General features: G+C 40.2%; 1 protein-coding gene across 1 annotated transcript; it reads right to left on the bottom strand.

Annotated features, from left to right (window-relative positions):
* Positions 1 to 1,827: 1,827 nt before the first annotated feature.
* Positions 1,828 to 22,570, bottom strand: LOC140273868 (serine/threonine-protein kinase SBK1-like). Its single transcript, XM_072369544.1, has 4 exons — positions 22,399 to 22,570; positions 8,961 to 9,186; positions 5,010 to 5,212; positions 1,828 to 3,813 (listed from the first exon to the last, which is right to left on the bottom strand). Exons 2-4 carry the CDS (start codon positions 9,130 to 9,132, stop codon positions 2,998 to 3,000), a joined length of 1,191 nt encoding a protein of 396 aa, XP_072225645.1. The 5' UTR covers positions 9,133 to 9,186; positions 22,399 to 22,570; the 3' UTR covers positions 1,828 to 2,997.
* Between the last annotated feature and the right edge of the window lie 4,169 nt (positions 22,571 to 26,739).

Genomic DNA, 26,739 nt, shown 5'->3' with positions numbered 1-26,739 from the left:
TCTTATCCTTTTATGCCTCAAAATAGCTTCAGTTTGATGTTGGCCTGATTATTATTGTACAACACATCTGTGAAATGCTCAGCCGCTGTGTTGACAGCACATTCCACTCAGGCTATGACTTCTAAACACCACATGAACAAGGTTAGAAACTTGATTTTCACCAGAGGCAATCTGTAAAGAGGTTTAAATGAGCAGTAATTAGATAGAAGATATTTCCAGAGTAGTTTTGATTCGTTACGGTTTCACTTTCAAGTCTCTACGCCTCCTTTTCAGCTTGGAATGTCTTCAAAATCTTATCGCGTCTGCAGCTGCATTAAGTGTGTTTTTTTTAGAAGGAGTAACGTGGTGTGACCTCACCGTCCTCGTGTCTTTCAATTAGTGATGCATCACGCACCTCTTTGATGAGAAGAGACAGTGAACGCCTCCTCGCTGTTGGTGAATGTGTAAACGTGCTGCCAGGAGAAACTCTAATTACCATTCTGAACAGGCAGCGTTGCTTTGCTCCTTCACTCAGCCGCACGTGTCCGTGCTTCTTCCATTTCTTCCTCATTCAGATTGACTCTGTTTTACTGGGCTGACAGAAATGCTCGCCATGCTCATTGCTATCAGTGTGTAAAATGCTCAGTTTGGATTTGATGTGAGAAGGCTGATCAGGTCTGTTGTTGTGTTTTTGCTGTAACTTTGACTCAGATTCTACCTGGGTGGGAGCTTTTGAAGCAGAAGCTGATCATTACACCCCGGCCTGATACATTTCTCAGTGAGTTTACAGCTTCGTGGGGCGTTTTGAGTTCACTTAAGCATAATTATGTGACCAACACACTGCACAGGTTGGCTTAACTCTCAAAACAGAGCAATCTCTGACTGTTTTTGTTGTAGTGCTGGTAAGGGTTGATGTCTTGGCTTTAAATCCACAGTTTGATCAAAGAGAAATGAGAAGCTGGCTCCCACATATCAGTGGTTTCACACTTCAAAGTCCAGGAAAACACAGCCTGGCTCTGGCTCTGGCTGCCTTGTTCAGTTTTTAATGAACAGAGAAAAGTCTGAGGTGGGGTAACTGTACACGGCGACAGTATTTCCTGTGGTGTTTCATCTTCAAACTGAGACACCAAAACAACACAGACTTCACAGGGAGCGACTTCCTGCTTTCACCAGTAACAACGCTGACATGAATTTGTGGCTCGAGTATCTGTGGCATCATTAAATAAGAGATAACTACAGCCTGTTGTCCAAAGCTTGAAACTGCTCGACTCAACTGGAGTCTACTTGCTTTTGGTATCAGTATCTGTTCTTCACTTCTTTTTCATTGCAGATTGTACATGCTCAGCTCTGATTATCTCAATAAGTGTAAGTGGGAAGATGGAAAACTTGATACATGAGTAGAATATAATTAGGCTTAGCACAGCATCAATTTAACTGTCTGACCATCCATCCATCCATTTTCTATACCGTTAATCAGGTAGCGGGTGGGCTGGAGCCTATCCCAGCAGTCATCGGGCGAAAGGCGGGGTACACCCTGGACAGGTCGCCAGTCCATCACAGGGCCACATAGAGACAAACAACCATGCACGCTCACACTCACTCCTACGGACACTGTCTGACCAGTTCATGACTAAAGTTTCTGTCGATGCATTGTAGTTGTTTTAGTGATATGGACTTTTATCCTAGATTTATGGATCATTTCTTCAAATCTCCAACTCTCATGAAAGACAGTTTGGTGTTTGTGGCGTAATCTCATTGACAAACAAACGGCGCATGCCTTCTTCTCAATAAGAACAGCAAGACAGAAAAACTTTTATTTTTAGGAGTTTTATTTCAAGAAATGTTCACCACGGTAATGTCACTTCATGCAATAAACACACAAGAAAACAATTCAGTGATTTCTCAAGCATGTTAATCCCAACGTCTTAAATATTTGTAGTTTTTTTTCTACATCCAGCTTGTTTCACATTTTCAAAGTTTTAAACCATTTAATAAAACAATGGACATTTAGCTGTTGGTGTCCCCCAAAATACTAAATTCTGGTTTAATTTTCAATTGAAGGGTGCAACTTTCCTTTTTTTTTTTGTTCCGTTTAACCAAGTAAGAACAGTAAAAACAATTATTCCCAACCATTCCATAAGCTTTTCGCCTATTTACCAGATTACCAAGCAGAGAATTGGTCACAAACTGGGAATTTTCTTTACCTTTCTTGAAGTTCATGTCACTTAAAGATATAAAAGTGTTCAAAAGTCCAGTAACGCTCCCAGTTTAAAGGGAGGAGCTGCTGTGGAGTTGATTGAGACTGTACAGGAAGCTTAGTCACCAAAAAGACATAAAGAAGACATTTAAGGAAGGAAAAACATCTACTTTTATGGGAAATCACAACAACAACTACATGATCGTGACAAAAGAAGAACAAAGAAAACTTCACTGGCATCTAATTTTTTCTGTGGAACGACATTTTTTATTAAATTTTTTATGTCACTGAAAGGAAATAATAAACAGGCTTCAGATATGCGATGCTACTTCATAAAACAAATCAGAATTATATTAGAATAAGACATGAATAAATAACTCAAATAATAACACACTGCACATAAAACACGAAATGATTCACTGCAACAAACACACAAGTCACGGTCGCTTTTATGCACAAAGCGGTTTATTTTTTGGACACATTGCTTGTGGATAATGTGTTTTCTGTTAGTTTTTTTCTCACCTCTTCTGCTTCCTTCTTTACACTGAGTTCGTGCTCTGTTCCAGTGACTGAACTATAAACCAGGGACAGGAGGCTACAGTGTCGCATGCCTCATTTCCTCAGATTAATTCTTCATCAGAAATGAGTAAATCTGCAGTGAAGCTACAACAAACTGTCGTGTCCTTGACGCTGCGCACCGTCCCCACACTCCCCCCCCCCCCGACACTGCCTCACTGCTCTCCTCTTCCTCGCACTCTGAGAAATCTTCCTCGTCGGCGCACACGTGTGAGCGGGTAGCCTGAAAGCATCGGTGGGCGTGTCTACACGCAGATCTCGATGGGCGTGGTCACCAGGATGCGTCCTCTTTCGTTGTGGTCTCTGTTGACTCGCTCGTAGCTGCTGGTGGAGGACGGTGAGCTGTTGGTGGACATGGAGGAGTAGTGGGTGTCCATCATTAGCCCGCCCTTTGCAGCCACGCAGGCGGGTGACAGGCTCTGCTGCTTCAGTCTGTCCACTAACAAATCCTCCTCGGAAGAGGACGAACTGATGTCCAGAGGAGGTGCACTGCCCAGTAAGCCCCCGCCGCTGCTGTTCCCGTTCTCTGTGTCCAACATCCAGCACTGGTTAAAGTAGCTGAAAACCTCTTTGACGGAGCAGCGGCGCTCCTGCTCGACGGAGAGGAGCCTACGAAACATCCGTAGAGCTTCATCTGTGAAGCGGCGCCACTGCGACGGCACCGTGCCCGTCCGGCGGCACTGCCAGCGGACAAACTCCTCGTAGAAGGTGTCATTGGGCATGGCCTTCTCCCAGGGGAAGTTTCCTGTCATCATGCAGAACAGCAGCACGCCAAACGCCCACACATCCGTGCTGTAGTCCACGCAGAAACCCTCGTGCCGCGAGGTGTCGCACAGCTCAGGCGCCGTGTACGGGATGGTGCCGCTCACGCGTTTCACTGGAGAGCCGGCGCGCCTCGTCATGCCAAAGTCTGACAGCTTGACCTTTCTGCACTCGGTGTCAAAAATGAGAACGTTCTCGGGCTTGATGTCACGGTGGACCAGCTTCTTACAGTGCAGGTAGTCCAGAGCGATGGCCACCTGGTGGACGCAGCGCTTCGCCACCGTCTCTGGGAGTCCCACCTGAACAGAGACAGCAGAGGTCAGGGGTCACAGAAACACCTGGAGCACTTTAAGAGATGCAGCTCTAATCTGTGCCACTGTGAAACTTAAACAGAAGTGAACCTGATTTGGACCGACAGCTTAGCGGGAGAAGAAAGGTTCCTGATGGCCTCTTTGCTTTTATGTACCCAGATCTGGCTCTGACACTGGGGATTGATTAAAAATGTATGATCTGATAATGCAGCAGACGAGGAGCGTGCAAACGTGTCTTAGGTTTGCTTTCGTATATCCTTGAGTTGCTAGTTGGAGCCTTGTACAGCGTAATGAGACGAGCTCCGGGAGGGTTTGTGTTTCTGGATCTGTTCAAGACTCTAATTTTAATGACCAATAACTGGTTTTAATGACCAGTTATTGTTACTTTATCGCACTTATCTTAATCAGTGCAGTCAATTAAAGAACTTAGAGGTTAATCCTCTGGGATTTCAGTTATAGAGAAAAACCAAATGAACATTATGTTCCGCCCCAAAATGGGAGGTTAGGTGCCAAAGAGTTAGTGGCCATGTAGCCATTCAAAAAGAAAAAGAATCAGTTTAATCCCACACGCACATTTATACTAAAGTAAGTAAGTTAAAAAGATACAGACACAAGAATCCCATGATCCAACAGCATGTAGAACCACATTTAGCAGCGATAACTTGAAGTAGTCGTTCTCCGAATAACGTTATCAGTCTCTCACATCATTGTGGAGGAATTGTGTCCCACTCTTTATAACTTTGCTTTAGTTCACCGAGTTGTCGGACAGATGGCCTCACATTTGACTCTAGAATACTTTGGTATCCAGAGGAGTTCATGGTGGACTCACTGACTGCAAGGTGCCCAGGTCCTGTGGCTGCAGAATAAACCCAGATCATCATACCTCCACCACCGTGCTTGACAGCTGGTATGAGGTGTTTGTGCTGATATGCTGTGTTTGGTTTCCTCCAAACGTGCTGCTGTGCATTATGACCAAACATCTGCACTTTGGTCTGGTCTGTCCAAAGGACATTGTTCCAGAAGTCTTGTGGTTTGTTCAGATGTTAAGAGGTTGCATTTACCTCATTTTGGGACAAACCGACTGTGTGGAGCTGACGGTACTAATCACTGTAATCATCTGTTGCTTTTCAGTTTAGGTTGATTATATATATATAAAAACCCAGCTTTATAACTACAGAACTTACCTGTGGAGGGATGATGTCAAACAGATCTCCCGCCAGAGCGTACTCCTGAGCAAAGATGTAGTACTCGTCTGTTTCAAAGGCGATGCCGTACATGTTGATGATGAAGGGGCAGGGCGACAGGTAGAGGGAGATGCTGTACTCTCTCAGGAAGCTCTTCAGCTTGGTGGTTTTCTTCCTCAGAAACTTCAGGGCCATTTTTGTGCCTGAGATCAAGAACAAAACCGGTTACATAAGTAGTTAATTGACAGTGTTTGGGGATTTCCATCACAGCTGCCTAATTGCTTGCTTAATTCAAAACATTTATAGAATGATTAAAAATCTCCATGCTGATTTGAAACCTTCACTTATTTATTCATCTTATCTGCAGCCTGATCAGTTATGTTCCTGCTCTCATGTTGAAGTGACATTTACAGCAGTCTTCACAGAGAGAGATTATAAGATTAAACAATCACAAACAACACAGCAACAACAAAAAAAACCACACATTTAACAGCCTAGACTTGCCTCGTCTATCCTGAGTCGCCGCCGCTGAGACGAGCAGCGAGTTGAGATAAATGACCCCAGACAACAACCTGGACAACTGCCACGTCGGCCTATAATTTCCCTGCACCAACAGTCGGAGTGTCAGCGGGGATGTCTCCAATACCACCAGATCAGCTCTACAAAGTGCTTTGTGGGTTTTTCAGAGTGCAGCCACTTTAGGAAGGGTCAAGAAGAGCTTTCTGCCTCTTACGTGCATTATAAAACCTTTTAGGGGCATTCTTAGACTGCAGTTTAAGATTGAATTCATAGTTGCTTTGAGCCCCATTTTGAAGCCTGAATTTAACATAATTAAAAGAAAACAGAATCATCCTTCAGCAATTATGGTTTTCTTGTGGACGCACAGGCAAAAATCAGCCGATTTATTAAAGAGAAACAAAAACATGTTGTTTTGTAACATCTATACACATATTTGAGGGCATTAGATTTAGAAGACGGTGTCACATTATAACCAGTCTCTGTGTTTGCTCTTTCAAACTAGTGAGAAAAACTTCAGATTCATCAGGATACATTTGAAGGAGGTTGACTTTTTTTTTTCCTTTAATTTGTCCATCAGAGTGTTGAAACATTCACTTCCTTCTCCTGAAGGACACTGAATGCAGCATGAATTTGCAGCGGTCCACAGCTGGCTTTATATGACAAATCCGGTTACAGTACAGAGCTACTCATCACGCCACCAAGCAGCTTCGGTTCTCAAAATGAACAAACGCGACATCTTGTTTTAGTCTCTACTGAGACACATCTGATTTGTATGGTTTCCGTCATACAGCATCTTATTTGACAGTAGTTAAATGTTAGCATGAATGATTAGCGGTTAATTAAGCCTCCTGACCAGTATGCCAGAGAATCAACGCCATCTGCTCAAAGAACCTCGGGTAACTCTTGGAAAGCTATAACTGTGTCTTTTACAGCAGGAACTAAATGCAACCCACAACTGGGAAACATAAATATCTGCCCCACTGACCCATAAGAGTTGCTTTTTTATGCCGAGTTGCTAAATATTTAACGATACTGTGACTGCATGAATGTGACACAAGAACTTACCCCGTGCGTAACCGTTTAAACCCCATCAGGTCAAAATCATTCAGGAAATGCATTTTAAATTCTGATTAATAATTAAATCTTTATTACATGTAAAATTGGAACTAGAGTATTAAACATAAAGAAGGCAATGTTTTTTTTATTTTATTTCTAAAACTTGTAAGTAAAACAATGTATTTTTACTTAGCAATTGTGATAGTCTGCATCATGTAGACCCAGATGGGGACATTTTTCTTAACGTGTGCATTTCAGCAGCTGGACAGTGTGTTCAGATTGAATTTATGTGCGATAATGGAAGTGAAATGCAGCTGGATGTTAAACTTTTACTTTTCCCAAATATGTTAGTGGGGTTGCTTTTCCTGTCTGAAGGTTAAACATTAAATGTGCTAAAAAAGTGGTACTAGCTACTAAACTCAAGGGTAAAGAGTAATTTTGACACACTGATTTAGACTAACTGAGCTTATTCTAGTTATTAATCCTATATTTTCTAACAATGTTGACAAAAATCGTTTTACTTTTTTTACTTTTACTATAGGTAAAAATACATGTTCATATATGTGCACAAATAAAATTAATATAGAGGCAAGCAAACAATAAAAAGCACAATAGCTTTAAAAAAGAAAACTAGGTTATAAATGAACATGATTGAATAGAGCTAATATGAGACCTTTTTTCGGCTTGTTTCATGGATTATAACTTGAAATAAAGACTCTGGAGATGTAGTTCTTTAGGATCCAAGTAAAAGCTTTTATACAAATGAAGCACCTGCTGATGGAACAGCTGCTGAAGCTGAAAAATAAAAACACTCCTCTATATAAAAGCAAATTCAGAAGAGAACAAGTTAAAGGGCACCGTCCACCTGTTTATTTCCACACTGGTGACTTTATTTTCTACTCGCACTCTGAAGAGCGGACGATTAAAGCCGCACTCGTCCTCTGGCGGCTCTGAGAAGATGTTGGTGGTGCAGGAAAACCAGGTTTTCCATGCATTCAAGTGTGCACTTCAGCAGCTGGAAAAGGTCAGAATTCATCTCAGTAACAGGCCGCAGCCACTTAAAAACAGGCAGTGAAGCCGCAGCTTTGCGCTCCATAAAAGAGGCAAACGAGAGGCTCAGAGCAGATGGGCAACATTTTGCTTTTAAAGTGAAGCCGTCGAACAGATTTCCCATTTACTGAGTGGTGAGTTTAGGCAATCTGGATTCTGACCTGAGCCAAATCCCTGCAGCACAGTGGCCCGAATTAACCTCAAAGCCATCTGACTGTCGGAAATTATTTGTGACAGTAAACACTTCAGAAGCGGACAGTGTTTTACTTTGCATTGTTGTCTTTTAGTCTTATCAAGCTGAATCACAAATCATGGCAACTCAGAGGTAAACAGTAATAACATGCAACAACCTGGGAAGATCATGGTAAAACTGACTGGAAGAGAAGTTACTGAGAGCAGAAATGGGGAAACAAAATTATAGACTATCTGGTAATAGTATGGTGACATTTAGTTAATATTGAAACCTGCTAAATAGGTAATAAACAGAATAGTTATATGGGTGCAGTATTTTTTATAAGAAATATGTTAATATGGTGACACAAATGTGGTAGTAATCTATTAATGATAAGGTAATACAGGATGATGTTTCCATCGTATTTGAGCTAGAGATTAAAAAAAAGATAGCATGACAGAGATTACCATGTTATAGTGCTAACATTTCATCCCTCATGGACATTTTTAATTTGTTTCCAGTTAAGGCTAATGAGAATGAATGATTGTTGCTGCAACCAGTTACAATCATTGTATTTCTTTGTAATAATCATGAATCTGGGCTGCGAAGTGTTGAAGTACCCGCTTAATTTCATGGTAATGTCACATATTTACCAGGCTATTACATGGTATTACTCGCTATTACCTCTTTATTACCATCTTGTTGCCGAGCAATAATGTAAAGTGCAACTCATAATCCAATTTACTGCATCTGCTGGATTTGCTTGTTTTTAGGCCTGATTGATTTTCTTTGAGATCTTCACCCACTAAATGATGAAAAACTGATTCACCGTCTCATCTTTGGGTTTATTTTTTTTCCTTTTTTAAAGAATCATAAAAAGCTCATTAAAAATATAATTTTTTTGCCATGTGAGCTGTACTTCTGTATAAATTCGGGTTCAAGTGGAGGCTTTAGTTTAGCTTTTAGTTTTAATGTCCTGGTTGAAAAATGTGAATTCATGATGGGTTTTTTGGCTATGATAATTAGAAGGTCAACATCAAGGGTTGTTCCCCTGAGGAGAAGATTTTACATGACTGACATTTTATAAACCAGTAAAACTAATTTATTAACAGACTAATGGACAAATACTCATCAGTTGCAGCTCCAGTCTTTACCTCGGATTTTGTGGATGACCAGGTCCACCTTCCCATAGGTGCCCTTGCCCAGCTCACGGACAACCTCATAGTATTTGTTGATGTCCAGTTTTTCCAGGTTCTGTGCAGCGATCAGCTGGAGTTCCTCCAGGATGTCGACAGAGGCGCGGGAGCCGTGCGGCGACGAGTTCATTGTGGTGGAGGGACGGGGCAGGACGGGCGTGGGCTGGTAAGAAGACAGAAGCTCCTGTGGAACAGGAAGGAAAGCAAAGTTCACATCCACCTACATCTCTGTTCCCACACAACCTCCAGTATATACACAGACCTGATGCATTGTAGAGCCTGTAAGTGTAAGATGTGTTGTCACGGGGAAATCAGAACGCTTTCATTACAGGCCACATGAACTGATGTGTAATCTGTGGAACCTTTGTTGTAGGTTTTGAATAATTTATTTTTGCCAAAAAGGGCTCAATTACAACAAAGAAGCCACATAAAAAAAAGGAAAGACCCTGGATTCCAGATGAATTACTCTCTGATTAAAGCCGATACTTGAAATAAGAAGACAAATGGCATCGCTGACATTTTTAACGTATAATTATTCATATCATGTCCAAGACAGACTAAGAAACTATATCTTTATTTTCTGCAGTTCGAAATGAAGGCTTTTAAATTACAGGGCTCCAATTTTAACTTATTCATTGCATCTAAAATGTGAGCTGTTTTATGAGCGATCTTCAAATCTTTGCCATCTCTCTGATGAACACTCAGTTTAAAAATCATCTAATTTGGTCTTTCTTTGCCAGTGTTGGCCTTCATCTTGTGACCGATCCACACAAATGTGTCTGCAGTAAACCAAAGATTTATCTTTTTTTCCCAGGGAAACATCATCATTTCCGTGACCATTCTCGACCTTTATCGAAATGAAATTCATACTACGGTACTGTATGAACTTTAAAGAATTCAAACACCTAACATTGCCATCACACTTGCCTCACAGACATATTTCAGAGTTAGGGAACAATGAACTGACAGTAATTTTATCATCAACTTTTACAGCTCAAACATGCTATAGTATACTGGATAGTGGGACAGTGTAGTGGTAAGATTGTCACCTTTCATGTGGAGGACCTGGGTGCGTATCCTGACACCCCTTCATGCAGGGGTGCGATATGAGTGTGAGTCGCCTTGGATAAAAGCGTGTGCCAAATGCATAAACATAAACATTTTCTGTTACTTAACATGAATTTTTGGGGTTACTACAGACTGTTTGGCTCAAAAGGCTGTGCTGTGCTGTGCTGTGTTGACCTTGGAAGTATTTTTTAACATTTGCAAAAATAACTAGACAACTAGAATTTAACTGTGGATGTTCGAACATCCAGCAGGTTTTCTCCAAAACAAAAGTCTAATCTGTTATATCGAGATTAGGAGGTTTTTTGTTTTGGCTTGTGTTGGTATGAGATGTGCTTGGCAGTGTTTACTCACCAGTAAATGAGTGGCATCTTCTCTTTATAAGACATAATATAAGAATGCGGTGACTAGTTGCACATCTGGTGCTATTTTCATGCTAGCTGCTTAAAAACGGCTAGCATGAACAATTTACTGTCGAATTTTGACATTAAAAGCTACCAAATAAAGGGGTTAATGATTGTTATTTATGCCAGTTCTTATGTTTCCCATCATCTGGCAAACATCTGCTGATCAAAACAAGATTTGTGTTTTCTCAAAATTTTATGGCAGTCCATTTAATAGTTATGTAGATATTCAACCTGAACCTGAACAGAAAGATGAAAGTCTTCATATTTCTTCAACATATTTAAATGGTGATGCATCCAATAATTAGTAGCAACTTTCTGCAGAAAAAATATTGCTTTTACATCAAGGAAAAACAGTTTACTTTTTCATCATGTCCAGAGATGCAAATAAGAGGTAAAATCGCTGCTCTAGGTGTGAGGTCAGTGGTACAACTGTGTTCAAGGTGTTTATTTGTCTATAGAGGAAAGCACACTGATGAAGGGGGAAGTAGATAAAGAAAATTGCTTAATTAATATTTTTTTAAAAAGTAGATCTGAAAGGGGAGGGGTTGCTATTTGTGGAGCAGATCCTCTGTAGGTGATTAATGAACCTCCTCCATTAATAAATGCCCAATTCTACTCAGTCACGCCTGCTGCCTTCTACTCTCAGCTGATCTGTCTCGCCTTCTTCGTCCTCCTTCTGTTACTGAGAGAAGCCAAGCAACGATCTCCCAATGACGGGAGATACTTTGCAGCCCTGATGGTGCAGCAGATTTGTTCCATCTCTAATTAACGGGGATGAGAGGGTGTCGAAGGACACGGGATGCTGGCCACATCCTGTGCATCAGGTCCATCTGCGACGGTGCGAGTTTGTGATGGACGAGGAAATGTGTACACGGAGCTCATGTAAAGCATGTGAAAACAAAGAAACCAAACAACAACACACAGCATGTTCCAGTAGGAAGAACTAGAGTGACGATGAAGCTGTGATACGTGTTGGTACAATCCTAAGTTATAAAATGGAAAATTTATGTAGAATTAATTCATTTTTAGAGTAATACACTATGATTTAGATACAGTGCGACTGCAGCATTTTGCTATTGAATAATAAAGACGTCTCTATGGTCGATGATGTTTCCCTCAAACTCAATGCTGCCTATCTGTGCAGGTTATTAGATGATGTATGACTCCTGACAAGTCTGCCTCTTCTAATGCTGAAGCAGAGGCCACTACATGCTGCATTACTGTACAGTTACTCAAATCAAACAGTTCCTGTTGTTTTTGAGGACACAATCCTCAGGATTTTAAACAAAAACACCCACCTCTCAGGAAATGATGTATGTGATGCACAGATGACTGTTTATGTTCTCTCTAACAGAGATCAGCTTCTGCCTTTGCACCAAATCAGAGCTGAATTAAATTACAGTTAATTAGAACCAAACATTTCCTGTTGCTGGGTTGCGTTAATAGCCGTTTAACACCGGAAACACCTTAAAGTTACAAGATCATAAAATCAGATAAATTTTTCACCTGCTACCTACCTGCTGGTTAAACTACAGGAACAATTCATCACTGCTGTTCATACTTTAACTGATTTCTGCTCCACCTTTTTTTTCTGTAGCTCCAGATTTAAAAACACCAATTTTCCCCCTGGTCAGCAGTTTATTTATCCATCTAAAATGCTTTGGAGTTATCAGCCTATTCTTGAATATAAAAATGGAGCAACAAAGCAGTGTCTCTGTCTGGAATTTATTGTGACCATTTTCATGTAGGAGCTACAGTTCCACGCTCATGACTGAATGTAAACAATAATGCACCCTTTTCTCTTGAGTTTGCTATAAACTTTGACAGCTCAACAAAAGTTGATCTTGTTAAACCGTACTTCTTTTAATCAAAGTTAAAAAAAAAAAAAAAAGACAAAGAATAGCAAGAGACAGGTGCAGCAGCTACAGACACCCTATCAACGGGAGGTACTGTTGGGCATAACCACCGGCTACCAGCAGTGACCGCCATGCTCATAGCCAGAGAAGGTGGAAATTGTTGATTTTCTTGCCAAATCCCCACTGATGCCGAGGGTCTTAATGAAAATGGGACCTCAAAATGACCATCTGTAGAGGATTTGGACTCCGAGATGGTGTCACCGATCACAGAAACTCCCCTGTCCTCAAGTTAGAGCCACTAATATCAATATTTTGTTACTGTAGAACTGGATTTATATGTGAAGAAAAAAAAATCCCTTTAAGTTTACCTTATGTTTACATCCAGTCATGCTGGTAGGGCCACGAACCCCGTGAACATGCACGCTTCCCTAGGTTTTATGTTTGAGGTTTCAGTCGTGACATCAACTTCAGTCATATCCAGTTCTGTTATATTTAAGACATCTCTACAGCCAACATCTACGAAACAGTGTAGATGGGTATTATAGGACAACAGGCTGAACCCTGAAAATGGTAAAAGGTCCCCCATCTCCAAAACATAGTGGCAAAGCTGATGGTTACAGCATTGCTTGTGAAATGGAAACTATATTAGAGCAGCATCCGTGTGACATGATGGGAACTTAAAACTATCCAACTCTAACCACTTGTTTTTAATGCCTTACCTTAACCATTCACGGGTTTTTAAGGTAAGGCTGTCCAGCCTCTGCTATGTCGTTATAAGCATTTTTGGCCATGTCGGTGTCTACATCATTCAATAATAAAGCTTAGTGTATGTCTCAGTTAGGGTTGGTGGTCCAGAGGATAATATGTGTATTTCTCTTTAAGTTAATGTTAACCAAATATTTCCGGCTGCATCGAATTTAAAGCATTCAAACATGGAGCAGGCTTTAGTTACCTTATTGATTAAATAATGTGTTTGCCAGTGTTTTCCAACATGTGAATGACCCATTAATGTTAATGGCAGATATTTGCCATCTATGAGCAATTGATTCACAGGAAATAAAGTTGCTACTTTATTTCTTGCTTGATGTAACTTTATCTGATTGACATCATATCAAGTTTCAACTTTAAAATAAACTTTTCTCTTCCTGTGATCTTTTTTTTTTTTTTGTAAAAGAATGAAACAAGGCTTCACATCAGAAAGGAAACTGGGCTGTCGTGACACGGAAGAGGAAATGGCTCTGAACACAAACAGCATGTGCTGAGCTTTAAAGTACAACAAGCAGATAAAAATGGGGAGTCAGCTGAACCCAAAGGAGCCAACTGGCTGTCTATCACGGGACAACTCAGCATCCCTCTGACAAGGTCAATACAGCACAGAGGGAATGAGACAGGCCGACTGCGTCTCCATGTTCAAACAGAAGGCGCAGCTGCTCACGGATAAACACACAAGCCGGTTTCATTTTACATGCTGAGCTTGTGAATTAATTTTAATTCAAATTCAAGCCTTTTTATGTGTCTGCGCAACCAGCATCACAGCTCAGAGTCAAAGTGACGCATCATCAACACAATGAATGAAAGTGAGTGTGTGTACATAAAGAGGTGGATGCAGTCTGCATCAAAGAGCAAGAAGAACACTTTGTTGGGCGTTTCAACTTCCACACATTTTCAGGTGTTCCCACACATCAAAAGTTGTCTTTTTAAACAGTAAAATGGCTTTTGAGTCTACCAAACCAGCTAAAATATTAAAATCTTCCTGATGAATTACACAACTATTTTATTGTAGATTTGCATTCTGTCTATTTGGGAAAATACACCTGAAAATGCTTGTTTAAACATAAAAGTTTCACATCAGGTGCAAGTTAAAAAGAAAATAGAAATACATTAGCATGTATAAGAAGAAGGTTGGCATGACGCAAAGTATCTCATGTTTTACACATTTTAAGCTTTGACGACTCTGAATTACATTGATGGTTTGAAGCATAACTTAATAAGCTTCAGAAAAACAGATTTTTTTTAGAAATTTGAACTAATACAACTAGCAGGCTCCTCCTCTCCCTCTCTGCTGTGCTTGAGCTCTGCCCAGAGCTCTGATTATTGTTATTTCTTCCACTTAGACATGGCATTTCTGTTTGCTTTATAAACCCATCTCATGTCACAAATGCTTTTATTCACGATACCGAGTTCTGTTTTAGTGACCCTGACTAAGATAAAAGCTCCATTAACGATTTCTGTTCTGACTTCTTAACTCAAAATTTTCTCATTCTTGTTGGAATCATTTCCAAATATTAGGTGGAGATTTGTGGGAAAAAATAATTGGACAGGAACTGCACAGACTCAACTTCTACCATTTTAACATGCTAGATGCTAAGCTAAATGCAGATGTATTTTTGCAGTCTGAATTAACAGAGAGCCTTATCATCCATTTTCTGCTGCCAATTTTTAATATTTATCTCCATCTCCTGATAACAACCTTCATATGAATGCAGGCCATATCTTTCAGACCTCCTCAGCATAAGCATTCGCTCACATGTGCGCCTATGCTGCTGTCCTATCAAAGAGCCTGGAGATGAAAAGAAGTCGTAGCCATCGCTAATTAGACACATCTTCTGTTTGCTGCAGCTCCCAGCGCTTCTTCTCAGGGTAACGGTGTCACAGCTGCCCCCCCCCCGGGGACGTCAAGGAGCTCCATTTTCCTTCCTGATGAAGGTCGTGAAACCGCCTTCCCGTCTTTCTTTGCAGAGAAATGCTGAATTGTAAACCTTGCACTGGAGGAATTCAAGCAGTGCGCTTCATATCAGAGCTGTTTTTCTTCCATCCTGATGATGCTACTCGTCTACTGTATGACACAGGAAGTGAGGAGTGCCATCTCACAGTGGGAGTAGCCAAGCTCAACATGTCACGCCTGCTGATTGATGCTGCTTTGTTGTTTATTTGTGCTTCAACTTAATGTTGTTCACCTGTAAAACCCTCTCATATGCAATTTTATAGATTCGTATTGTCATAGTTTTTGGCAGAAGGAGCTTAATTATAACACTGTTAGGCAGCAAGTTTTATTGCCATGGGTCATGATTTGCAAGGAAACCAATGATTTCGATGACTATGCTAATAGCTCTACTGTTGATTTCTCTTTCAAGGTTCAATGACGTAGACATTAGCTTGGTTTCTTTTCACTAACGGAGCAAATCTGAAGCTACGGAGTAAATAAACTAGGCTGCTCAGTGTCGCCAGAAGGTGGCAGTATTGCACAATGTTGTAATTCAGACAAAGAAGTAGTTGTCCTTACTGGAAATAAACTTTGAGGAGGGAACAAAAACAACTGTGGTAGCATCCATAAGAGGAAAATGAAGAGAATTATTCAGGAATTACTTTAATCTCTGGGAACATCTGGGATATTACATCATGTCAGTTCAATCTTTGTCAGGTTAGACCCAATTTGCAAAAGATTTTGTTTCCCTTAATGCACATTAAGACTTCTTAAACAGCATCGAGTGAGTGTTTAAACTTATTTTTTGCACATTGGTGGAGTTATTGTGTCTTTACTAATTTCATTCACCCTTTCTTATTCACGTGCTGTCATTGTACCGGTCCAGGAGCAAATAAAAAACCCACAAATCTGTTCAGAAATCCTACGCAGAGATGATGAAAAAGGCCAATTAATAGAATTTCGCACATTTTTAAAAGGTGGTGATTTGTATCAGAGCTCATCCTGAAGCCAAAATACACCTCCTGGAATTTGTAGCAACATTATAATTTCTGTAAAACATATTGAATACCAGCACTGATTCATGCAGAATACAGTTTCAGCAATAAGTCCTGCAGTGTTGTACTTTCTGTCAGCATCTCACAAACCAAGTAGGTGAGGAATTAGTGTCAAAGTACGTTACTATTGAGGATTTTTACACTGCACTACCCTGATACTTTTAGACACTAAGTTTAATCAAATGATTTAAACATTCCTCGTATATTTAAAAAACAAAATCCCAGATATTCCTAAATAAAGCAAACATATTCATTCTTAATCTCAAAATAAAAGTGAATGTGTTGTGTTAAACAGCCTGTAAAGAAAAAAGAGCAACATAGGCATGGAGGATATGTGGGACCAGTTCTGTTCTGCTTCTCTTGTGCATTCCTTTCTGTCCTTGATAAAGAGAAGTTTTATTTTCAAGCAAACTTCAGCTACTGCAAAGCAATCCTCTGAGGTCTGCCAAAAAGTCAGTAAATCAATTACAGCTTGTACAGAGAGAGACTGCCAGAGTTTTAACTGGAACAAAGAAAATGGATCACATTGCTGATGTTCTCAGGTCCCTGTAGTTACGTCTAGATAGTCTCCCGATGGATTTTAAGGTCATAGTACACAAAGTTAATCTATTCACGGCCTCTGACTGTTGCTGCAAAAAGAAATTTCGGCTGATCGCGGGTGCAGAAACTCTGCATCTTTTAAAGAGAGCAGCATCAGCAGAGCTCTCATCACTTTGAGTTAGACGTTATTACCACAGGTGACGCGAGCAAACGTGACAAACCCGACAAAAGTGCTGAGTAACGGTCCCCGTGGTCTGCTGGAAAAAAAACTGGCTCAGTCACCTCGTTTGTGTTCAGGCTTGTAAAACATCAGCACCTAATAAATCATTCGTAATGCTCAATCAACACATCGCCTGACTGAAAAAAAAAAAAAAAAAGTCTGGCTCCCTACAAAAGGGAGGAAAATAGCCATTTTTCCTGATAAATTACATTTCAGATGCGATTTGTGCACAACACCAGAAGAAAAATGATGCAGGTTTGCAATATTTTTATAATCTATCATACCTGCAAACAGTCAGACAACAACTATTACCTGCATTACAATTAATGACACTTGGTGAGCAAATCCAGAAGAGTATGAATCTTAATAACTTGATCTTACTTTTGCTCTGAGAGCACCACGAGGCCAACACCATGTCCAAAGTGCCAAATAAACTAAAAACTAACTGATAACAATAACTGTAAAAACGCTGAAGAGATATTATATATGTATATATAATATAATATAATATAATATAATAGGGCAGAAAGAAATGAAAAAGCATCAGGAGAGCAACGTCCTGTGATCTAAAAAATATTATCTATATATTTTTTCAAACTGGTATCAGTAAAAGCTGGTAAAACTGCTGATGTTTGCAGAGCATCAAATGAATGTACAAACAAATATCATAAATTACACATTTATAGATGGAAATATCAGGATTGAATTTGCATTTTGGTTTGTCCACCTAAGAAAAACATCTGAGCTCTACCTTGATTTTGACTCATGGTCTTAGTTTTCTGCTAAATTAAATAACTTTTGAAATCATGGGGACTGTAAAAATCATGGGAAACAGACACAGATTAATCAGTCAAAAATCAAAAAAAAAAAAAATCAGCCATTTTGGGATAATGTGCACTGACCGAATATCTAAGTATTCTGGTAACATCTGCAAACATCTGCACTGTGGCAGCCATGGAGCTTTGTTTTAGGTTGCCTGTGCGCATTTATTTAGTCGATACATTTCTGTGTTTAAATTAATCCTCTGCAGAAGGATTGATACTGAATAGATCTATATAAGCAAACTAAGAAAATACAGATATATTAGTTAACTGTGAAATGTGTGTTTATTTAATTATACTGACAAGGAATTATTGTGTTAAATCACCCACCAAAATACTCCAACAACAATCAACATCCACGTTTTTACATTGAGGTGTGAACCTAAGACGGACGAAGGAAATTAAATCAGAGTAAACTGCGGTATTTAGAGCAGAAAGTGAAACCAAACCGGTCTCAGCAAAGAATCTGATCAACTCAGGGAGCCCGAAGCTCCTCTGCAGGTTTATTATCAGAATATAAATAGTCTACGGGTCAGTGATTCAACAGAGATGGGATTTGGGCCGTGCCAGTCTGGCAGGTTGTTTAACTGTCTGAGCTGTTGACCTGCTGGGTTATGCGGCTCATATTGTGATTCAACAGGAAGACGCAGACTGGTACACGCACGATTCTGAATTGGAGAACATCTAATCTCTAATAGTGTAGAATTCACATGTAAAGTCACGCTTACTGTTATTACTGTGTAATACCATAAGTGTCTATTTATGCTGAATCAAAATGCGTCTGAAGAGCAATGTTATTAATAATTATATGAATATATAGTTATATTCATATAATATATAGTTATATGACTTTGAAAAGAGATTAATCATTTTCAAACTACAAAAAAAACCTACAAAAATATCTAATTTCAGCGTCACATTTCACTAAAATTTTTATTTTTGAGTGTCATTTCTACAGAAAACAACACAAATTTGGCACTTTGAGCTTTGTGAAGATTTTACCACCTTTAAATTAGTCTGAAATGTCGTCTGTGGTTGTGGTTTGTCATCAATTATCAGTCACTGTGTGTGGAGCAGAGTTCAATGAACTCAGTGAACCATCAATGCCAATCATGATTCATATCTCTGCGGCAAATTCCCCGAAGCCGAGAAGAGCAACCTTTACCTGCAGAGCTGAATGAATGGAATTAATCTATCAGCGCGACAGACATTTTATCTTTTGTTGACAGAAAGTGGGAGGTTGTTCCGTCAGTCTCCGGGCAGAAACGCTTTGATTAATCACTTCAGCCACAATCTTGAATATTGTCTAATTTCAGTTTGTCAAAATTTGCTGCTTTTCTATAGTGATTTATTTGGGTTGTGGACCCTTTTCCTCATATAAGAAAATATTCTTATTTAATTCAAGGAAATATGGTCATCTATTCACCTGCAACAGACAGACATCAATGTATCCTGATAAACAAAACAAATGACACATTTTTATAGATTTTCAAACTATTTCAAATACAGAAACTACCTCTGAGAGAAGAAAGACCCATCGAGAAGCACCAAAGTTGAGGATTAAGCGACCACACCGAGTAGATACGATTTCTGGGAGGACTGGGGTAACCCAACGGTGACAACCACCAGCTGGATCATTTTTCAGTTATTTTGATCCAAGGTGTAAAAAGTTCAACCTGAAAATCGTAGCCGAGTCGGACATCGCTTCTGTGCATTTACTGATAAGACAGCAGTCTAAATAAATGACCGAGCTGAGCTATAACTGTGGCTCGTCTCAACTGTGCATGAAAACGTACCGACGAACAGAGGTTCAAACACTGATACTGTAATGATAAGTCCAGAACAAAAATCTGAATAACCGTCTTGCAGCATGACTGCACCAACTAATCGGCAGGAATGCAGCCTGTAACAACAATACAAGCCCGAACAGATTAAACAGGCAAAACTTAAAAATGAATGGATCAAAACAAGGAGGAAGAAGGCAGCAGAAGATAGTTTGTATGATTTGTCCACCAGCTATCTTTGTGTCCTTCTTACAGTCTTCATGCATCAAACATGGAGTCACACAGGCCTGTTTTCACTCGGATGGAAATAAAGGAACCCTCCAGAATGAAGACGTATTGTACAATACTGCTGAAGTCGGTGAGTCAAAGCACCAACGCTGAAAGGAACCTTGCATGAGATTCCACACACAGCTGGAGTGCTTTAACAGAACAAAGTTTATCAAGTTTGATTTGCTCTTAACTTAGAAGACTGTGTTGAATTGTATACGCTCTGGTTTTAGCTCCTAAAATGTCAGAACTTCTCTCTTTTAGTTGTCCGAGGCTTCTGAAGCTCTGGATGAGCCAAAACACTGCGACCGCCCACAGATGAAGAAATGTTAACAATCATCTTCTAACAACTCTGTGCGGTTTTACAGTTCTGGAGTGAACAGCTGGTTCATTTAATCACCCTGACAGAAAGGAGCAGGAGCACAAAGATAAAAAGGTTTTGATATTGTAAAGTTCTCCCTAATTTACAACTCAGAGGCCCTTTGGCCACCTCTAATACTAAAGAATCTGAACAAGGCAGTCTTCATCCATCTGAGGATTAACATTCTTTACTTGTCTTTGAAGAGTTTTCAGCTCCAACCTTTGTCTTCATGACTCTTTAACTCAGAGCCAGAAGCCCAACGTGTGAAATGTTATTCTCTGCAGCGATATAACAAAACCAGAGAGATTATTTCCACCACATGAGCAGCTCTCTCCTCTGGAAATGTTTGTAGAAGTGGGACTACATCGTGCCAACCATCACAGCGTTGGTCTTCACGCTCCCGCTGGGGACGTGGACATGGCTCCCTGTGTGGCGGCTTGCGGCTCGGCCCCTCCAGTGGGACCCAGCCGTTGGATCCTAGAACGCTCACAGAGCTGTGGAGCACATCAAAGCAGCCGGCTTTAACATGCTTGACCTGCAGCGTGTCCTAACACCGAGGCTTTGTGCCTGCATGCTCGGCGGCACATCACTGGGCGCTCTGCTTTAATGCCGAGCCGTTTCTGCGGCTGTGAACCCAACGCTACAGTCTGTGACGTTACCCGCTTTGTTTGCTTTAATCTCACCCCATTTCTTCTTCCCAGACACTCTTTCCCCTGCCTGCATAGGAGGGTTGCAATCAATCTTTTTTTTTACTTAAACCCGTCTTTAAAAGTGAAACAAAGGCCCAGAAGAACAAGATAATGGTGCAGAAAGGTTGTCTGGAAAGCACCCAAACACAAGCAGAAACATCTCAACTCTGGTCTCCAACCTCTATAATAATATCAGAGGTGCAATCAGCTGATTCATCACAGCATCCAATCCAACATGACGTCATGTTGAATGATTCACAAAGCCACAAACACAAGGGCAATAAGAGCTGCAACACACTACTGTTCTTATCATCAATGGACCACACAGGAAAATGAAGAAAATACCAGAAGAACTTTTCCAAACTCACAGAAGGACGAATATGATTGATGTTCGATAGCTAAAACAGTAAAAAAATAGAAACAAAACAAGATTTTTTAAATTTTTTAAGCCAAAATCAAAGACAAATGTATAGTTTTTAAGCATTATTGCCTGTAAAATGGCCAGTGTTGAAACTATGAGTTTGATTCATCTGTTGAAGAAAAATTATTCAATATTTTAGGCAAAATGACAATAAATTCTCCAGTTTCAGCTCTTCAAATAAACCAATATCTATAATTGAATTTAATTACTAAATCAGGACTGTGATTTCTCTTTAGTTACAGGCTCTGGGAGCCCCAAGCCAAAGGTATTTTCAAGCTAAAATAGTGACAAATAGAGAAATATTGGCTAATCTCATTGTAAAAGCATTGTTAACTGGATATTTGGATTAGTGTTTTTTTTAATTTTTTACTTTTACTGAAACAAAATGTGACATTTGAGGATGTTATTCTTAACTGAGCAACATTTTTTAACCTTTTTCCTCCACGTTTTTATCCTCCAACACCAACAGATACATCTTCAGTACCGTATCTGTCAAACTGTCATTTGAGTGACAGAAACTTGAGAGCGTTGGACAGTTGTGGTTCGAAAATACCTGATAAATTAATCAACAAAACTATATTAATGAATGCACGGACGTGTGAGCGTGTCTGTGTCCGCCGACGGTGTGTGCAGACATCCACAAACTGCAGCACAAAGACCTGGACTGTGCTGTGATTCGCTGGGCAGACACAAAGCATGCTTTATCTCCATGACAGCGTGTGGCACATGTGTACTGCTGGAGTGTGTGCACGTGAGCATGTCGATGGCAAACAGAGAAATGAAATCAGATGTAGAAAGGTTTGATTGAGTGATGAGTATTACAGCCGGCCATATAAATAAGGGCTCAGTGACCTCACAGTGGGACACAATAGATGAACAGCAGCTCCATTGTTCTGCTCAGTCATGTCCCGAGGTGCATCTCTAACTTTTACCGCTGAAACAATTTTAAATAAGATTTGCAGCTATATTTGGAGAAACGGCTATTTATCTGGGCATTTTATTAACAACACTGGCTTGCAAACACAACATTAGTGTGGGGCGATGCTTTGGCACAGAGCAGCACAAAGACACAGAGGACACGCAGTGAGGCATCACTCTGAAGCGGAGTCTGAGGTATGAAAACACACCTGCAGACATGCAGGAGCGTTTAATTAAGCAGGTCGTCGGTTTTGCTGAGAAAAGATTAGACAGCACCTCTGGTCCTACCTTTCACTCTGAGCTGCAGCTGTCAGTCCATCCAGGCAGCGCTCTGCTGCGTCTCTGAAGGGAAACGACGCTCGTCCGCCCGCAGCTTTGTTCCGGAGTGACGCCGTGGAGCTCAGACCTCAGCGGGAACCGGACAGTCTGCACCGCGGAGAACCGACACCGTCTGACAGCCGCTCTGTCCCCCAGGAGCCGCTCTCTATTGTCCGCCGGAGAACCCGCCCACCGCCGCTAACGTCCAATCAGAGTGCAGAGCGGCGGTGGGATTCTGCAAGAGCATGATGCCTTCCTGTACTGTAGGAATTTACAAACTCAGCTGAAATGAATGATGATCGGTTCTACAACAGCTCAAACATTTGATGCTAAGTATGATTATGGTGCTCAGGTTTAAATTGAGATACTTATTTAAATCAATATTGAATGATTAATCAGTGTTGTTGGTGTAAAACAGATTACAGAGAATGAATTACTCTTGAAAAGCATATTTATCTAAAAATAAAGTAAACATTTCTTATATGGTCAAATTTAGGAATAGTTTTCCAGGCTTCTTGAAGGACATCCCAAAGTTCTTCTTTGGATGTGGGCTGCCTTTTGGTTCATTCTCTGTCAGGATGATACCAGACTGCTTCAATAATGTTGAGGTCCGGGCTCTGGGGAGGATTCATCCCTCCATAAGACCTGTTGCCACTGATTTTCAGTCCACCTCTTGTGTCATTTGGCACAGCTCAGCCTTTTCTCCCTGTTTCCCTTCCTTAAGAACAGCTTCTTGACAGCCACCCTTCCATGGAGACCATTTCTGATGAGGCTTGGGCCAACAGTAGATGGATCAGCTGAAGGTCCACATGCATCTCTCAGGTCCTGTGTCAGGTCTTTGCTGGATTTTTTCCTCTTTCTTAAGGACATCACTTTCAGACACTGTTCATCTGCTGTGGATAGTTTTTTAGACCTGACACTTCTTCTTTTGTCCTGCACTTGTCCAGTTTCCTCAAATGTTTTAAGGACACTCTGCACACCATGCTGAGATATAAGCTTTCAGCTAATAGCTCTTTAGGAATCACCTTGCTGGAGCAAAAATGCAATTTTCTGTCCATCAAACTGTGTTATCTTTGGCATTTTTCATGGATGCAACTAAAGAAATGGAAACAAATAATGTGTCTTTGTGGCAGGCTGCAAGTAACAAAGTACATAAAGGTACATAAAGTTAAAATGGCTTCTTTGCTCATTTGTCTGTTAAGTATAGACACAACACTAGTTAAATTAGAGGATGCTAATATCTCAAGAGGTACACAAATTGTAGCTTTGATGAATGAGGAATTTATTTCTCAGATAGACTGACTGTAGGTGCTGGGGATGCTGCAGAAAGGCACTGAAGAGCCATTGTTCTCCCTGTTTTTCCAGAATCCTAAAAAGCTCATCTAGTCATCTAGATACGGGCTGTTTAAATGGGCATTGAAAGCAAATAATGTGCTCTTCAAATATTGCTTCAGTAAGGCTTGGTTTCACCACTTGTTTCACCCTGAACAAAGCACAGCATGTTCAGGGTGAAACAAGTATCTGTGAATAACTTGTGCTCCTCAGTTGATGGTTTACGATGAGTGAATAAAACCGTGAGTGTGTCCACAGACTCACTCTGACAGGAAGGAAGCTTGTGATGTTTGTCGTCTCCCGGGGAGAGAAAAATGCAGAGAAAGCTGCCTCAGTGGAGGAATTCAAAGAGAAGGACGTGAGCTTTTTAAAAAGTAATGAGTCTGTGACACTGCAGTTCAGTGCATTGATTTATTTCTGCACTGGGAAGCCTAATGGCATCAGTAACACTACACTTTATTTTAGATTATGAAAAGAAGGGTGAATTAAGACTTTTTTGAACACCACAGTAACAAAATAATGTCATCAAAGAAGAAATCTCAGAGGTTAAAGTTGAGTTGCTTTTTGAAAATTCTAACATTTTTGGAGTTTCTTGTCGGGGAAACTTGAAATTCCTGCTTTCTTGTACTTACAAATGATGATGGCGAGACGACTGAGTCAGAGTATCTTCAAAACAGCAGCTCTTGTGTGTTCCTGGTATGAAGTGGTTATCACCTAAAAATAGAAGCTAGAGGAAGGACGACTGGTGAATCACCCGAGGTTCACTGATGCTCGTGGGGAGTGAAGTGAGCCTCAAAACTAGAGAAAGGCCTGGTCTGACTGGTATTAGATTCCCTTTACATCATGTGGATGGCTGTGTGTGTTGTTTACCGGGGGTAAAGATGGCCGAGTGGGATTCTCTGGGCAGCTTTCTTGTGTCCTGGGTTTCATCTGGTAATTTGATGCGTACCACCTACACAAATAGAGTGATGTAGAAGGTAGAGCAGTCGTCTGCCAACTTGAAGGTCGTTGGTTTGATAAGGGAGAGAGCAGGTAAAGTGGGTATTTGAGGTAATTGGAGGCAGATTGCATCCTGTCTAAAGAATTCTTCTTGATAGATAATCTGAGTTTATTGTTTCCAGTGGTGCTCAGAGAGGCGGTATACCCTCACTTTCTACCCTCTTCTGATTTAAGTTGCTGGTCTGGCGAAGAATAAACACCCTGTGTTAGAAAAAGAACATTTAAGAGTGCTCAAAACCCATAAATGGACCAGCAGTATTTGCATGTTGTCACTTATCTTCTGCTTCTTGACTCTCAGACCAGTCTAGTCTCATTCCTTTAGCATCGTCAGTGCTTTCAGTCCTTGATTTGGTGTGATGAAGAGTCAATTTTATCCATGACGTTCATTCAAATATATCTAATATCTGCTGTCCCTTTGGTTCAGTTTCTTGGAGTAAGGATCAGTATGAAAAACATTCCTCTACCTGACCAGCCACCTAATAAAGGTAACTATTACTAGTCAGTCAGAGGCAGAGAAAGGCAGCTAATGTCTTTGCCTTCCTGTGAAAATTAAATTCTGACTTGAAATACATTACTGAATGTGTACGTCAGAGGGGAAGTGGGTATACTCAGTATACCCTGCACTACACCACTGATTATTGCCTCAGATAACCAGTTTGGTTAGAGATACAGAGGTCAAAGCTCATCAGTTTTTGCTTTTCCACCGAACGATGGAAAATAAATGGGGCGATAAAGTTTTAGCCCCATTTGAGGTCAGTAGCAGTGTCAAACAAGGAATGTTGTCTCTGGCTCCTTTAAATCCTTGTATGGATTACCTGTCTACACTGTTAAAAGTCTGTGAAACTGGGTGCACGGTTGTAATTTTCTGCTGAACCTCGTTATGTTTGCAAGTGCTTGTGTGGTCTTTTATCCGAGTAGCGCTGGCCTCTTTCAGCTCTTTTCTGTTTGCACTGTGGAACATGATATATACTGCTAATAAGAGTGTTATCATGATCTGTAGAACCAAAGAGGAAATGGACCCGGACTTTAATTTGCCTGATAATGATCTCAGTGTCTGTAATAAGATCAAATTTCTTGTATATTTCATCCAATGATAGATGATGAAGATATTTACAGGTAATGTCTCATGATCTATACACAAGCAAACAATCTCCTACATGTATGTACAGATGGAGTTAAGAGTTTCAGGAATATTCACCTCTCTCTACCGCACATGAGAATATTGCTGCCACAATATCTATTTACTTATTTTGTCTCCAGTGACTTATTTCACCATACATGTATTTTTAATCTGACATAGGGACCATGTGCCCTCAATGTTCAACGTAAGAAAACTCGTGCCTTTATTTCTTTTTGGCTTAAATAAACATTTCAGACGTTAAGAAAGGCTTACGTGAGCAGTTTTGCAACAGAACAACGATATTCAACAATAATGTTTCTACGTTCAAACTATAGAATCAACCTCGGAAATCATATCTCAGTCATTTATAATCCTCATAACCATAAGTTTTTGTTTTTTTAAAAAGCACATTTTTAATGAGTTTCAATACTGAAACACATCTTTTTATAAATACCGTGACATAAAATCCTTTTACACATGACTTCATATGATAAACACATTTCTGAATCTGTCTGGAAGTATTAGAATTTGTTTACGTTAATGGATAAGCCAAAAAAAGCATAATACCTGCTTTTTAATTAGCACATGTTGCATTCAAGGTTCAAAATTCAAGGTTTATTCATCACATGCTCAGTTATACACATATAACATGCAATTAAATGTAAACTGTGGGTATATTTTAGCAATAAAGGAGATTAAAAAGTTCAAATATAAAGATATTCGAAATGTAGCTTATACTTAAACTATCTAGCAAGAAACAAAATGAGTAAATAAACAACAAGCAGCAGCAAATGAAAGTGACATTGTGGTGTCATTCACTCTTTTTTTGTTCTCCCATCTGTTCTCCACTAGATTCGAGT

Source organism: Leuresthes tenuis, unplaced genomic scaffold (genome assembly GCF_036924035.1).
Source record: "Leuresthes tenuis unplaced genomic scaffold, fLeuTen1.0.hap1 SCAF_17, whole genome shotgun sequence".
In the NCBI taxonomy this organism is placed as follows: Eukaryota; Metazoa; Chordata; class Actinopteri; order Atheriniformes; family Atherinopsidae; genus Leuresthes; species Leuresthes tenuis.
The sequence above is the reverse complement of the archived record's forward strand: the minus strand, read 5'-3'. Positions and strand labels throughout refer to the sequence as shown.

Coding starts and splice junctions, on each gene's coding strand:
- LOC140273868 (XM_072369544.1), bottom strand. CDS start 9,132: ATGAACTCGTCGCCGCACGGCTCCCGCGCCTCTGTCGACATCCTGGAG. Junction 5,213..8,960: donor GGTCATCCACAAAATCCGAG/GTAAAGACTGGA, acceptor TCTTGATCTCAG/GCACAAAAATGGCCCTGAAG. Junction 3,814..5,009: donor TTGACATCATCCCTCCACAG/GTAAGTTCTGTA, acceptor GTCTCTGTTCAG/GTGGGACTCCCAGAGACGGT.